Source organism: Vidua chalybeata, chromosome 39, assembly GCF_026979565.1.
Source record: "Vidua chalybeata isolate OUT-0048 chromosome 39, bVidCha1 merged haplotype, whole genome shotgun sequence".
In the NCBI taxonomy this organism is placed as follows: domain Eukaryota; kingdom Metazoa; phylum Chordata; class Aves; order Passeriformes; family Viduidae; genus Vidua; species Vidua chalybeata.
The window spans coordinates 47892-62772 of NC_071568.1; the positions used below are offsets into that span (position 1 = coordinate 47892).

General features: G+C 58.9%; 1 protein-coding gene and 1 long non-coding RNA gene across 2 annotated transcripts in view; one reads left to right on the plus strand and one right to left on the minus strand.

Moving 5' to 3' along the window:
- The first annotated feature begins 33 nt into the window (after positions 1 to 33).
- The window catches only part of XRCC1 (X-ray repair cross complementing 1), an 18304-nt gene continuing 3456 nt past the window's right edge, over positions 34 to 14881 (plus strand). The window contains exons 1-12 of the mRNA XM_053968682.1: positions 34 to 37; positions 158 to 243; positions 361 to 453; positions 1265 to 1363; positions 2309 to 2473; positions 3546 to 3620; positions 4471 to 4570; positions 4656 to 4729; positions 6340 to 6393; positions 6438 to 6691; positions 6809 to 6925; positions 8989 to 9180. Of these exons, the coding sequence (XP_053824657.1) occupies positions 34 to 37; positions 158 to 243; positions 361 to 453; positions 1265 to 1363; positions 2309 to 2473; positions 3546 to 3620; positions 4471 to 4570; positions 4656 to 4729; positions 6340 to 6393; positions 6438 to 6691; positions 6809 to 6925; positions 8989 to 9180 (1313 nt within the window). The remainder of the gene's footprint in view (positions 38 to 157; positions 244 to 360; positions 454 to 1264; positions 1364 to 2308; positions 2474 to 3545; positions 3621 to 4470; positions 4571 to 4655; positions 4730 to 6339; positions 6394 to 6437; positions 6692 to 6808; positions 6926 to 8988; positions 9181 to 14881) is intronic.
- Positions 4761 to 6332, minus strand: LOC128802343 (uncharacterized). The gene is made up of 3 exons (XR_008435372.1): positions 5259 to 6332; positions 5052 to 5185; positions 4761 to 4813 (listed from the first exon to the last, which is right to left on the minus strand). It is a non-coding gene; the product is annotated as an uncharacterized LOC128802343 (long non-coding RNA).

Consider the following 14881-nt stretch of genomic DNA (forward strand, 5'->3'; position numbering starts at 1 on the left):
GGAGGACCTGCTGGGCAGAGCGCCTCCCCGCGCATGCGTACGGGCAGAGGGATTATTTTATAGAACCATAGAGTTGCGCGGGGTGTGGGTGGGGGGGTTGTTTGGTAGAGCGCCTCCCATGAGGGAGCTCTGAGGCGGCTTCCGGTGGGGCTCTGAGGGGACTTCCGGCGGAGCCGTGAGGCGGCAGCGGCCATGGCGGAGATCCCGTTCACGCGGGTGGTGTCGGTGACCAGCGCGGACCCGGTGGGTCCCGGGGGAGGGGGGGTTCGGTAGGACCCGGGAGGAGGCTCCGGTACCGGGAGAGGTTCTCCGGTAGCGGGAGGGAAGGGGTCGGTGCTGAGGGCTCCGGTGCGTCCGCAGCGTCACCCGGCGGAGAATCTGCTGCGGCCCGAAGATGGCGGGAGGTGGAGGGGAGCGGCGGCGGGGGAGAAACAGATGAGCGTGGTGCTGGAGGTGGGACTGGGAGGGACTGGGATAAACTGGGAGAGGGCTGGGGGGGACTGGGATAAACTGGGAGAGGGCTGGGAGGGACTGGGAGGGCACTGGGGCTGAGCTGGGATGAACTGGGAGGGACTGGGAGCGACTGGGGGGGACTGGGGCTGACTGGGATGGACTGGGAGGGCACTGGGACAAACTGGGATGCGCTGGGGCTGGACTGGGGCTGAACTGGGGGGGGACTGGGATATACTGGGATATACTGGGAGGGCACTGGGACAAACTGGGATGCACTGGGAGGGACTGGGATGCACTGGGATAAACTGGGCTGGACTGGGATGGACTGGGAGGGCACTGGGGCTGAACTGGGAGGCTCATCCTAACTGGAGCTGAACTGGGATGCACTGGGACAAACTGGGATGGACTGGGAGGGCACTGGGACAAACTGGGATGGACTGGGAGGGCACTGGGACAAACTGGGACGCACTGGGAGGGCGCTGGGGATGAACTGGGATGGACTGGGACAAACTGGGATGGACTGGGAGAGTGCTGGGATGAACTGGGACGCACTGAGAGGGCGCTGGGGATGAACTGGGATGGATTGGGACAAACTGGGATGGACTGGGAGGGCACTGGGACAAACTGGGATGGACTGGGAGGGCACTGGGACAAACTGGGATGGACTGGGAGGGCGCTGGGGATGAACTGGGGGCGACAGCGACGCGCTGGGGCTGAACTGGGCCAAACTGGTGTGAACTGGGAGGGCACTGGGGACAAACTGGGCCGAACTGGTGCGTACTGGGAGGCTGCCCTGGGCGCTCTCTCCCAGCTGGGCGACCCCCGGCCCATTCACTCCCTGCACGTCGGCAACGACGGCGCCGCCTTCGTGGAGGTGCTGCTGGGCTCCTCGGCCGGGGGCGACTTCCAGGTGAGCGCTGGGGGCACCTGGGCACACCTGGGCACAGCTGGGCACGGCTGGGTACACCTGGGTACAGCTGGGGCACGGCTGGGTACACCTGGGGTACAGCTGGGTATAGCTGTGGGGCACCTGGGTACACCTGGGTACACCTGGGGTACACCTGGGTATAGCTGGGGTACAGCTGGGTATAGCTGTGGGGCACCTGGGCACACCTGGGGCACGGCTGAGCTCACCTGGGCACAGCTGGGGCACGGCTGGGCACACCTGGGTACAGCTGGGTATACCTGGGTACAGCTCTGCACACCTGGGTACACCTGGGGCACAACTGAGCTCAGCTGGGCACACCTGGGGCACACCTGGGTATACCTGGGCACACCTGAGGCACAGGTGGGCACACCTTGGGCATGGCTGGGCACACCTGGGGCACGGCTGAGCTCACCTGGGCACACCTGGGGCACAGCTGGGGTGCACCTTGGGCACGGCTGGGCACACCTGGGTACACCTGGGCACAGCTGGGTAAACCTGGGTACAGCTGGGGCACGGCTGGGTACACCTGGGTATACCTGGGTACACCTGGGCACAGCTGGGTAAACCTGGGTACAGCTGGGGCACAGCTGAGCTCACCTGGAGTACAGCTTGGCACACCTGGGCACACCTGGGGCACACCTGGGTACAGCTGGGCACAGCTGGGCACAGCTGGGGCACACCTGGGCCACACCTGGGCCACACCTGGGCACACCTGGGGCACACCTGGGTACAGCTGGGTACAGCTGAGCTCACCTGGGCACACCTGGGGCACACCTGGGTACAGCTGGGCATAGCTGGGGCACACCTGGGTATACCTGGAGTACACCTGGGTACAGCTGGGCACACTTGGTGCACAGCTGAGCTCCCCTGGGGCACAGCTGGGGGGCACCTTGGCACACCTGAAGCTCACCTGGGCACACCTGGCAGGTGCTGCTGCCCAGCGCGGCGCTGATGTCGCCCAGCGAGAGCCGGGCGGGGGCGGGGCCGGGCCGGGTGCGGCTCTTCGGGCCCGAGGCGCTGGTCAAGCGCCCGGCCACGCCCACGGCCAGGTGGGACCGGCTGCAGGTGGTGCTGAGCCAGCCCTACTGCCAGGTGAGCGCACCTGGGGGGCACCTGAGGGGGCCAGAGCTCACCTGGAGCTCACCTGAGGGGTGGGGAGGGCACTGGGAGCTCACCTGGGGGGGTCAGAGCTCACCTGGAGCTCACCTGAGGGGTGGGGAGGGCACTGGGAGCTCACCTGAGGGGGTCAGAGCTCACCTGAGGGGTGGGGAGGGCACTGGGAGCTCACCTGAGGGGGTCAGAGCTCACCTGAGGGGTGGGGAGGGCACTGGGAGCTCACCTGAGGGGGTCTGAGCTCACCTGTGGGGTGGGGAGGGCACTGGGAGCTCACCTGAGGGGGTCAGAGCTCACCTGAGGGGTGGGGAGGGCACTGGGGAGCTCACCTGAGGGGGTCAGAGCTCACCTGAGTGGGTCAGAACTCACCTGGAGCTCACCTGAGGGGTGGGGAGGGCACTGGGAGCTCACCTGAGGGGGTCAGAGCTCACCTGAGGGGTGGGGAGGGCACTGGGAGCTCACCTGAGGGGGTCAGAGCTCACCTGAGTGGGTCAGAACTCACCTGGAGCTCACCTGAGGGGTGGGGAGGGCACTGGGAGCTCACCTGAGGGGTGGGGAGGGCACTGGGAGCTCACCTGAGGGGGTCAGAGCTCACCTGAGTGGGTCAGAACTCACCTGGAGCTCACCTGAGGGGTGGGGAGGGCACTGGGAGCTCACCTGAGGGGGTCAGAGCTCACCTGAGGGGTGGGGAGGGCACTGGGAGCTCACCTGAGGAGGGGTCAGGCCTCACCTGGAGCTCACCTGGAGGAGTCAGGGCTTACCTGGAGCTCACCTGAAGGGGGTCAGGGGGCACCTGGAGCTCACCTGAGGGAGTTAGGGTTCACCTGGGGGGGGGTCAGGACTCACCTGAGAGGGGGAAGAGCTCACCTGGAAGGGCCTGAGAATACCTGGAGCTTACCTGGGGGGGGGGGGTCAGGACTCACCTGGGGGACTCAGAGCTCACCTGGGGGGGTTCAGGGGCACCTGAGAGGGGTCAGAGCTCACCTGGAGCTCACCTGGGGGGGGGTCAGGGCTCACCTGCTCAGGACTCACCTGTTGGCCCCGCCCCCAGAGCCGCCCCTACGGCCTCTCCTTCATCCGGGTGTTCGCGGCCCCCGAGGAGGGCGAGGAACCGCCCCCGGCACCGGTGAGTGACCACTGAGTGACCACTGAGTGACCACTGACCCTGAGTGACCAGTGAGTGACCCAAGTGACCCCTGAGTGACCACTGACCCCTGAGTGACCCCTGTGTGACCCCTGAGTGACCAATGAGTGACCCTGAGTGACTACTGAGTGACCAATGAGTGACCACTGACCCGTGAATGACCAATGAGTGACCACTGACCCTGAGTGACCAGTGAGTGACCCCTGACCCTGAGTGACCAGTGAGTGACCACTGACCCTGAGTGACCAGTGAGTGACCCCTGAGTGACCACTGAGTAACCACTGACCGCTGAGTGACCCCTGAGTGACCACTGACCCCTGAGTGACCCCTGAGTAACCAGTGAGTGACCCTGAGTGACCCCTGAGTGACCCGAGTGATCACTGAGTGACCACTGACCCTGAGTGATCCTGAGTGACCACTGAGTGACCCCTGAGTGACCCCTGAGTGACCCCTGAGTGACCCCTGAGTGACCACTGAGTGACCCTGAGTGACCACTGAGTGACCCCTGAGTGACCCCTGAGTGACCCTGAGTGATCCTGAGTGACCACTGACCGCTGAGTGACCCCTGACTCCTGAGTAACCCCTGTGTGACCCCTGAGTGATCACTGAGTGACCACTGACCCGTGAATGACCAATGAGTGGCCACTGACCCTGAGTGACCTCTGAGTGACCAGTGAGTGACCCCTGACCCCTGAGTGACCCCTGAGTGACCGCTGAGTGACCGCTGAGTGACCCTGAGTGACCACTGACCCCTGAGTGACCACTGAGTGACTGAGTGACCGCTGAGTGACCCCTGACCCCTGAGTGACCGCTGTGCCCCCTCCCCCCCCAGCGGCGCCGCCTGGGTCCCTTCACGCTGCGGGAGGAGGGGGAGGGGAGCCCCCGGCGCCCCCCCGGGGCCCTGTTCTACAGCCGCCCCTCCCCCACACCAGGTAAGCCCCTCCCCCTCCCCAGGTAAGCCCCTCCCCTTTGCCCCTCCCCCACCCCCCTCACGGCCTCCCCTCCCCTCCCCCCCAGCCCCCGCCCAGCCCCCCCCCGGGCCCAGCTACGCCACGGCCGCACTGCAGGGGAGCGCCGGGGACGGCACGCAGGTAAGGGGCACACCTGGGCAGCCCAAAACACACCTGGGGAGTCCCAAAACACACCTGGGCACACCTGGGCAGCCCAAAACACACCTGGGTGCACCTGGGCAGCCCAAAAACACACCTGGGCACACCTGGGGAGTCCCAAAACACACCTGGGCACACCTGGGGAGTCCCAAAACACACCTGGGGAGTCCCAAAACACACCTGGGCACACCTGGGGAGTCCCATAACACACTTGGGCGCGCTTGGGACCCCAAAAACTCACCTGGGCACACCTGGGGAGTCCCAAAACACACCTGGGCACACCTGGGGAGTCCCAAAAACACACCTGGGCACACCTGGGGAGTCCCAAAACACACCTGGGCAGCCCAAAACACACCTGGATACACCTGGGCAGCCCAAGAACACACCTGGGGAACCCCAAAATACACCTGGGCACACCTGGGGAGTCCCAAAACACACCTGGGGAACCCCAAAAACTCACCTGGGCACATCTGGGCAGCCCAAAACACACCTGGGGAACTCCAAAATACACCTGGGCACACCTGGGCAGCCCAAAACACACCTGGGCACACCTGGGGAGTCCCAAAACACACCTGGGCACACCTGGGGAACCCCAAAAACTCACCTGGGCACGCCTGGGGAGTCCCAAAACACACCTGGGGTACCCCAAAAACTCACCCGGGCACACCTGGGCAGCCTGAAGCACACCTGGGGAACCCCAAAATACACCTGGGCACACCTGGGAAGTCCCAAAACACACCTGGGCACACCTGGGGAGTCCAAAACCACACCTGGGGAACCCCAAAAACTCACCTGGGCACACCTGGGGAACCCCAAAACACACCTGGGTACACCTGGGGGACCTGAAACAGACCTGGGCACACCTGGGACCCCAAAAACTCACTTGGGACCCCCAAAATCACACCTGAGACCCCTGAAACCCCCCCAGACCTCACTTGGGGATCCCCAAAATCCTATCTGGGACTTCCAAAATCCCATCTGGGACCCCCAAAATCCCACCTGGGACCCCCAAATCACACCTGGGACCCCCAAACCTCCCCAAATCACACCTGGGGACCCCTAAAATCTCACCTGAGACCCCCAAAACCCTCCCAAACCTCATCTGGGGACCCCAAACTCCACCTGGGGACCCCCAAAATCTCACCTGAGGACTCCAAAATCTCACCTGGGACCCCCAAAACCCTCCCAAACCTCACCTGGGGATCCCCAAAATCCCACCTGGGACCTCCAAAATCCCACCTGGGACCCCCAAAACCCTCCCAAACCTCACCTGGGGACCCCCGAAATCCCACCTGGGACCCCCAAAACCCCCCCAAATCACACCTGGGGGCCCCCAAAACCTTCCCAAACCTCACCTGGGGACACCAAAATCTCACCTGGGACCCCCAAAATCTCACCTGGGACCCCCAAAACCCTCCCAAACCTCACCTGGGGACCCCCAAAATCTCACCTGGGACCCCCAGACCTCCCCAAATCACACCTGAGGACCCCCAAAATCCCACCTGAGACCCCCAAAATCCCACCTTGGACCCCGAAAACTTTACCTGAACCCCCTCTAACCCCCCCTCCCCCCACCTTTTCTCTCCCCGCAGCCCCCCAAGCGCCGCCCCCCCTCCCCCACCCCCCCCTCCCCCACCAACGGCGCCGCCCCGAAAAAACCCAAAACAAAACCCCCCCGAAAACCGACAAGCCCCCTCCCTTCCCCCGCCCCCCGAGCCCCCAAAAACCCGGGACCGCCCCCCCAAAAACCCGGGACCCCCCCCCCAAAAACCCGGGACCCCCCCCCAAAAACCCGGGACCCCCCCCCAAAAGCCCCGTTTTGGGGGGGGTGGTGCTGGCGCTCAGCGGCTTCCAGAACCCTCTGCGGGCTCACCTGCGGGCGGCGGCCGCGGCGCTGGGGGCCGAGTACCGCCCGGACTGGACACCTGAGTGCACTCACCTGGTGTAGGTGACTCCTCCCACCCCCCCTCCTGCGAGGCCACGCCCCCCCCCCCCCGGCGGAAGGCGGCCGCGCCCATTTTTTTGGTTTTTTTTGTTTATTTGTCGTCGCACCTGCGGCAGGTGCGCGTTCGCCAGGACGCCGAAGGCGGCGCGGGCGCGGCAGCGGGGCGGGGTCGTGGTGGCACCTGGATGGATCTGGGCGTGTCAGAGGGAAGGGAGGAGGCTGAGCTGCGGGCCGTGAGTGCACCTGGGCACACCTGGGGGGGATAGAAACACACCTGGGCACACCTGGAGGGGATAGGAGCACACCTGGGGGGCACCTGGGCACACCTGGATGGATCTGGGCGTGTCAGAGGGAAGGGAGGAGGCTGAGCTGCGGGCCGTGAGTGCACCTGGGCACACCTGGGGGGGATAGAAACACACCTGGGCACACCTGAAGAGGATAGGTACACACCTGGGCACACCTGGGGGGGATAGGAACACACCTGGGCACACCCGGAGGCACCTGGGGGGGATAGGAGCACACCTGGGCATACCTGAGCACACCTGGAGGCACCTGGAGGGGATAGGAACACACCTGGACACACCTGGGGGGGATAGGAGCACACCTGGGGGGGGATAGGAACACACCTGGAGGGGATAGGATCACATCTGGGGGGCACCTGGGCACACCTGGAGGCACCTGGCAGGAATAGGAGCACACCTGTGCACACCTGAAGAGGATAGGAGCACACCTGGGCACACCTGGGGGGGATAGGAACACACCTGGGGGGGCACCTGGGTATACCTAGTAGGGATAGGAACACACCTGGGGGGAATAGAAGCACACCTGGAGGGGATAGGAGCACACCTGGGAGTTCCCGAGCACACCTGGATGGATCTGGGCGTGTCAGAGGGAAGGGAGGAGGCTGAGCTGCGGGCCGTGAGTGCACCTGGGCACACCTGGGGGGGATAGAAACACACCTGGGCACACCTGAAGAGGATAGGAGCACACCTGGGCACACCTGGAGGGGATAGGAGCACACCTGGGCACACCTGGAGGGGATAGGAGCACACCTGGGCACACCTGGAGGGGATAGGAGCACACCTGGGCACACCATGGGGGGATAGGAGCACACCTGGGCACACCAGGGGGGGATAGGAGCACACCTGGGGGGCACAGGAGCACACCTGGGGGACACCTGGGGGGGATAGGAGCACACCTGGGGTACACCTGAAGAGGATAGGAACACACCTGGGCACACCTGGGGGGAATAGGAACACACCTGGGCACACCCGGAGGCACCTGGAGAGGATAGGAGCACACCTGGGCATACCTGAGCACACCTGGAGGCACCTGGAGGGGATAGGATCACACCTGGGGGGCACCTGGGCACACCTGGAGGCACCTGGCGGGGATAGGAGCACACCTGGGCACACCTGGGGGGGATAGGAACACACCTAGTGGGGATAGGAACATACCTGGGGGGGCACCTGGGTATACCTAGTAGGGATAGGAACGCACCTGGGGGGAATAGAAGCACACCTAGGCACACCTGGAGGGGATAGGAACACACCTGGGAGTTCCCGAGCACACCTGGATGGATCTGGGTGTGTCAGAGGGAAGGGAGGAGGCTGAGCTGCGGGTCGTGAGTGCACCTGGGCACACCTGGCGGGGATAGGAGCACACCTGGGGTACACCTAGGGGGGATAGGAACACACCTGGGCACACCTGAAGAGGATAGGAGCACACCTGGGCACACCTGGCGGGGATAGGAGCACACCTGGGGTACACCTAGGGGGGATAGAAACACATCTGGGGGTACCTGGGCACACCTGGAGGGCATAGGAGCACACCTGGAGGGGCACCTGGGCACACCTGGATAGGATAGGAGCACACCTGGGTGCACCTGGGGGCACTTGGGCACACCTGGGGGGGGATGGAAACACACTTGGCACACCTGAGCACACACCTGGGTGGATCTGGGCGTGTCAGAGGGAGGGGAGGAGGCTGAGCTGCGGGCCGTGAGTGCACCTGGGCACTCCTGGGGGTACCTGGGAGGGATAGGAGCACACCTGGGCACACCTGAGTACACCTGGAAGCATCTGGGGGGAATAGGAACACACCTGGGGGCACCTGGGGCGGGACCTGGGCACATTTAGGGGTACCTGGGGGGACCATGCACACCTGTGGGCACACCTGGACATACCCTGGGACACGCCCTAGTAGGCCACACCCACCTGGGGACACACCTTGTTAGGCCATGCCCCTTTGGTCACACCCCAGGTGGGTGTGGCTCCACCTCTGCCCCTCCCCCCAGGTACCTCTTGGATGGCCCCGCCTCCTCCAGCAGCGACGGGGAGGGGCCGGATGATGCCCCGCCCCCTTCGCGCCCATCCCCCAAGGTGAAGAAAGGGGCGGGGCCAACTCACCTGGACACACCTGGGACCCCTCCCCCCACAGCGCCGGCCACGCCCCCTGAGTCAGGTGACAGCGACGGCCAATCAGAAGAGTGAGTTTGGGTGGAGGGGGCGGAGCCACACCTGTGGTGGGTGTGGCCACATCTTAAGAGGGTGTGGTCATGTCTGAGGTGGGTGTGGCTATGCGATGTGGGTGGGGCCAAAATGGGTGTGGTTGCATATTAAGTGGGTGTGGCCAAACTGGGGTGGGTGTGGTCATAAATGGGTGTGGCTCTTTCTTAAAAGGGCGTGGCCATACCTGAGATGGGCGTGGTCCTACCTGAGGCAGGTGTTATGTCACATGGAATGGGCGTGGCCATTCTTGGGTGGGTGGGGTCACACCTGAGGTGGGTGTGGCCACATCTGAGGCATGTGTGGCATCACCCGAGATGGGCGTGGCCTTCACCTGGTAGGGGGCGTGGCCATGCATAGCATGGGTGTGGCACACCTTAAAAGGACAAGGTCCTATCCTAAGTGGGCGTGGCCACACCTGAGGCGGGCGTGGCCACACCTGAGGTGGGCGTGGCCACACCTGTCCCCTCCCCCAGCTCCGACCCCTACGGCGGCTCCACCGAGGAGAACAGCGAGGACGAGGAGGGGGAGGGAGCCCATCCCCCCCCTGCCCGGTGCGTGCCCCTCCCCCCACCCCCCCCCCTCCCCAGAGCCCCTCCCCCCCCCCCCCAGGCTCTGACCCCTCCCCCCCCCCCTTCCGGGGGCCGCCCCTCCCCCGCAGATTTTTTTGAGGACAAAAAGTTCTTTTTGCACGGCGACTTCCCGAGGGGGAGGGGCGGCGGCTGCGGCGCTTCGTGGTGGCGTTCGGAGGGTGAGAGAAACTGGGAGGGACTGGGATAAACTGGGAGGGACTGGGATGGACTGGGATAAACTGGGAGGGATTGGGATGGACTGGGAGGGACTGGGATAAACTGGGAGGGACTGGGAGGGGACTGGGATAAACTGGGAGGGATTGGGATGGACTGGGAGGGGATTGGGATGGACTGGGATAAACTGGGAGGGGATTGGGATGGACTGGGAGGGACTGGGAGGGGACTGGGATGAACTGGGAGGGACTGGGAGGGGATTGGCAGGAACTGGGATGGACTGGGAGGGGACTGGGATAAACTGGGAGGGATTGGGATAAACTGGGAGGGACTGGGAGCAACTGGGAGGGACTGGGAGGGATTGGGATGGACTGGGAGGGAAATGGGAGAGATTGGGAGGGAACTGGGATGGACTGGGAGGGAACTGGGAGAGATTGGGAGGGAACTGGGATGAACTGGGAGGGGACTGGGATAAACTGGGAGGGACTGGGATGGACTGGGAGGGGACTGGGAGGGACTGGGAGGGGATTGGCAGGAGCTGGGATGGGCTGGGAGGGGACTGGGATGGACTGAGAGGGAACTGGGAGGGACTGGGATAAACTGGGGGGGACTGGGAGAGAGTGGGACGGAACTGAGATGGACTGGGATGAACTGGGAGGGGTTTGGGAGGAACTGGGATGAACTGGGAGAGACTGGGAAGGAACTGGAATAAACTGGGAGTGACTGGGAGGGGATTGGCAGGGACTGGGAGGGGACTGGGATGGACTGGGAGAGACGGGGAGGGAATTAGAATAAACTGGGAGTGAATGGGATGGACTGGGAGGAACTGGGATAAACTGGGAGGGGATTGGGAGGGACTGGGAGCTCAAACTGGTCCATACTGGTTTGTATTGGTCCTTAGTGGTGCACACAAGTTTGTTCTAGTCCATGCCAGTTTGTACTGGTTTATACTGGCCCATACTGGTCCATACTGGTTCATACTGGTTTATACTGGTCTATACTGGTCTGTACTGGTCCATACTGGTTCATACTGGTCCATAACAGTCTATACTGGTCCATACTGGTTCATACTGGTTTATACTGGTCTGTGCTGGTTTATACTGGTCCATACTGGTTTATACTGGTGCCCGCAGCTCCCTGGCTCCCTCATTGGACGACTCGGTGACGCACGTGGTGACATCACAGGACTGGGACCCCGCCTTCCAGGAGGTGTGGCCTAAAGGGAAAAAGGGGCGTGGCTTTTCCATGCCCCGCCCCCTTTTCCATTAACCCTAAGCTCCGCCCCCACCCGCCAGGCGCTGAAGCTCCGCCCCTCGCTGGTTTTCGTGCGTCCCCATTGGCTGCTGCTCTGCGGGGAGCGGCAACGCCCCCTGCCGGCCCAGCCCTTCCTCGTGACGTCAGCGATGACGTCATCAGCGTAACAGCGACGTCGTCGGCGCGGGCACGCCCCCTTTCCCCTGGCCACGCCCCCCCCTCCGTTCCTGTAAAATAAAGAGATTTTGGGTAGAAATTGATTAATGGAGTTCATTGATTAATTAATTAATGAGGGTGGGGTGGAGGGGGCGGAGCTTTAAAGGGGGCGGGGTTTTAGAGATGTGGGCGTGGCCTCCTTAAAGGGGGTTTGGCTGTTGAATAAATTGATGTGAAAATTAATTTTTATTAAAAGATTAAAGGTGGGAATGGAAGATAAAAACATTAAAAGGTAAATTTTATAAAGTAAATATTATAAAAAAAAGTTTTAAAAGAAATATAATAAATAAGATTTAAATTAGGTTGTGAAACTTAATTATATTTAAAAAAAATATAAAATAAGGGCCTTTATAAATGCTATAAAAATTATTTTATAAAATTATATTATTGTTATAAACAAACATATTTAAACTATTTTTGTGCAAAGAAACATAAAATACTTGCAAATAAACATATAAACAAACATAATAACAAATACATACAAATACAAAAACTATAAATTAGTGCGTTAAAAACTAAATTATTTTATCTTTATTTCTTTTACTTTATTCTTATTTATTTCCTTTGCTTTATATTAAAAAATAGAAATATTTCAATATTTTTAGAAATAGAAAAAATCACCCCTCAGGCGTTGCCCTTTTAAGCCGGGCCCCCCCCCTCCCTTTCACGCCGTTGCCCTTTTAAGCCGTTCCCGCCTCTTTAAGCCCCGCCCCTTCCCTCTTAAAGCGGCCGCGGCGCTGTCGGGCCCCACCGCCGCCATGTCGCTGCTCCGCCGGCTCCGCGCTGTCGCCGCTGTCGCCGCTGTCGCGACAGGACGAGGCCTCGCGACAGCGGCGGGGGAGGGGCGGCAGCTGCTGCTGCGGCAGGTGGGGGAGGGGAGGGGAGGGGGAAAGGGAGGGGTTGTGAGGGGGGTGGGGGAGGGGGCGGAAGGAAGGGAGGGGGGAGGGGTTTTTATGAGGAGATTTTGGGATTTTTTGAGGAAATTCTGAGGAGATTTTGGGGATTTTTTGAGGAATTTTTTGGTTGTTTTTTTTTTTCCGAGGAGATTTTTGGGGTTTTATGAGGAAATTTTGGTTGTTGTTTTTTTTTTTTTTAAAGGAAATTGTGGGGTTTTTTCGAGGAAATGTTGAGATTTTGCAGATTTTTGAAGAGATTTTGAGGAGATTTTTTGTGTTTTTGAGAAGATTTTGGGATTTTTTGAGGAGATTTTTGGGTTTTTATGAGGAGATTTTGGGGATTTTTATGAGGAGATTTTGGGTTTTTTTGAGGAAATTTTGAGATTTTACAGATTTTTGAAGAGTTTTTGAGGAGATTTTGGGGTTTTTTGGCGATTTTGGGTTTTTTTTAGGAGATTTTTGGGGTTTCATGAGGAAATTTTGGGGGTTTTACTTTGAGGAAATGGGATTTTTTTGAGGAAATTTTGGGGTTTTTTGGCGATTTTGGGGATTTTTGAGGAGATTTTTGGGTTTTTATGAGGAGATTTTGGGGGTTTTCCTTTGAGGACATGGTGGGATTTTTTTGAGGAAATTTTGAGGAGATTTTGGGGTTTGTGAGGTGATTTTTGGGGTTTTTTTGAGGTGATTTTGGGGTTTTTGAGGAGATTTTTGGGTTTATGAGGAAATATTGGCTTGGTTTTATTTTATTTTGAGGAAATTTTGAAATTTTGCAGATTTTTGAAGAGTTTTTGAGGAGATTTTGGGATTTTTTGAGGAGATTTTTGGGTTTATGAGGAAATATTGGCTTGGTTTTTTTTTGTTTTTTTGTTTTTTTTTTTTTTTTTTTTAGGAAATTTTGAGGAGATTTGGGGTTTTTTGAGGAGATTTTGGGGTTTTTTGAGGCGATTTTGGGGTTTTTATGAGGAAGCTTTGGGGTTTTACTTTGAGGAAATGGTGGGAAATTTTGAGATTTTGCAGGTTTTTGAAGAGATTTTGAGGAGATTTTTGAGTTTTTGAGGAGATTTTTGGGGTTTTTTGAGGAGATTTGGGGGTTTTTGAGGAGATTTTTGGGTTTTTATAAGGAAATTTTGGGGTTTTCCTTTGAGGAAATTGTGGGATTTTTTGGGGTATTTTTGGGGTTTTTTTGAGGAGATTTTTGGGTATTTTCCTGGTTTTTTTTTTCAGGCAATTCTGAGGCATTTTTTTTTCAGGACATTTTGGGGTACTTTTGGGGTTATTTTGAGGAGATTTTGGGGTATTTTCCAGGTTTATTTTGTGGATGTTTTCAGGTGATTCTGAGGCATTTTTTCAGGATATTTTGGGGTATTTTGGGGGGGGTTTTGAGGAGATTTTGGGGTGGGTGCTGGGGTATTTTTGAGATTTTGGGGTGGGTTTTGGCGTATTTTCGGGGCTTTTTTGGCAGACCTTTTCAGGATGTTTTTAGGCGATTCTGAGGCATTTTTTCAGGACATTTTGGGCTATTGACTGGTGTATTTTCGCTGATATTTTCAGGCGATTCTGAAGCATTTTTCCAGGATATTTTGGGGTATTTTTGGGTTTTTTTGAGGAGATTTTGGGGTGGGTTTTGGGGTATTTTCTGGGGTTTTTTTTTGCAGACGTTTTCAGGATGTTTCCAGGCGATTCTGAGGCATTTTTCCAGGATATTTTGGGGTATTTTTGGGGTTTTTTTGAAGAGATTTTGGGGTATTTTCCTGGTTTTTTTTTTTGCAGACGTTTTCAGGCGATTCTGAGGCTTTTTTTTTTCAGGACATTTTGGGGTATTTTTGGGGTTGTTTTTCTCACTCCCAGCTCTTCGAGGCCTCCTCCTGCACCTACACCTACCTGCTGGCGGACGCGAGCACCGGCGACGCCGTCATCATCGACCCCGTGCTGGAGACGGTGCCCCGGGACCTGCGGCTGCTGCGGGAGCTCGGCCTCACCCTGCGCTACGCCGGTGCGCCCCGAGGCCCCGCCCACCGGGACACGCCCCTTTAAACCCCGCCCACATGTTGCCTTAAGCCCCACCCGTTCACCTACAAAGCCACACCCACAATGCTGTGACGCTTTAAGCCCCGCCCACAGCACCACGCCCTGTTAAAACACACCCATGTGCCCTCTTAAGCTCCGCCCATTGTGCCACACCCATTTAAGCCCCACCCATCTGTTGATTTAAGCCCCTGCCATTCATCGACAAAGCCACACCCACAATGCTGTGTCGCTTTAAGCCCCGCCCACAACACCACGCCCTGTTAAAACACACCCATGTGCCGTTTTAAACCCCGCCCACCGTGCCGCACCCATTTAAGCCCCACCTATCTGTTGATATAAGCCCCTCCCGTTCACCTACAAAGCCACACCCACAATGCGGTGTCGCTTTAAGCCCCGCCCACGGTACCACACCCATTTAAGCCCCACCCATGTGTTGATTTAAGCCCCTCCCATTCACCTACAAAGCCACACCCACAATGCTGTGTCACTTTAAGCCCCGCCCACAGCACCACGCCCTGTTAAAACACACCCATGTGCCCTCT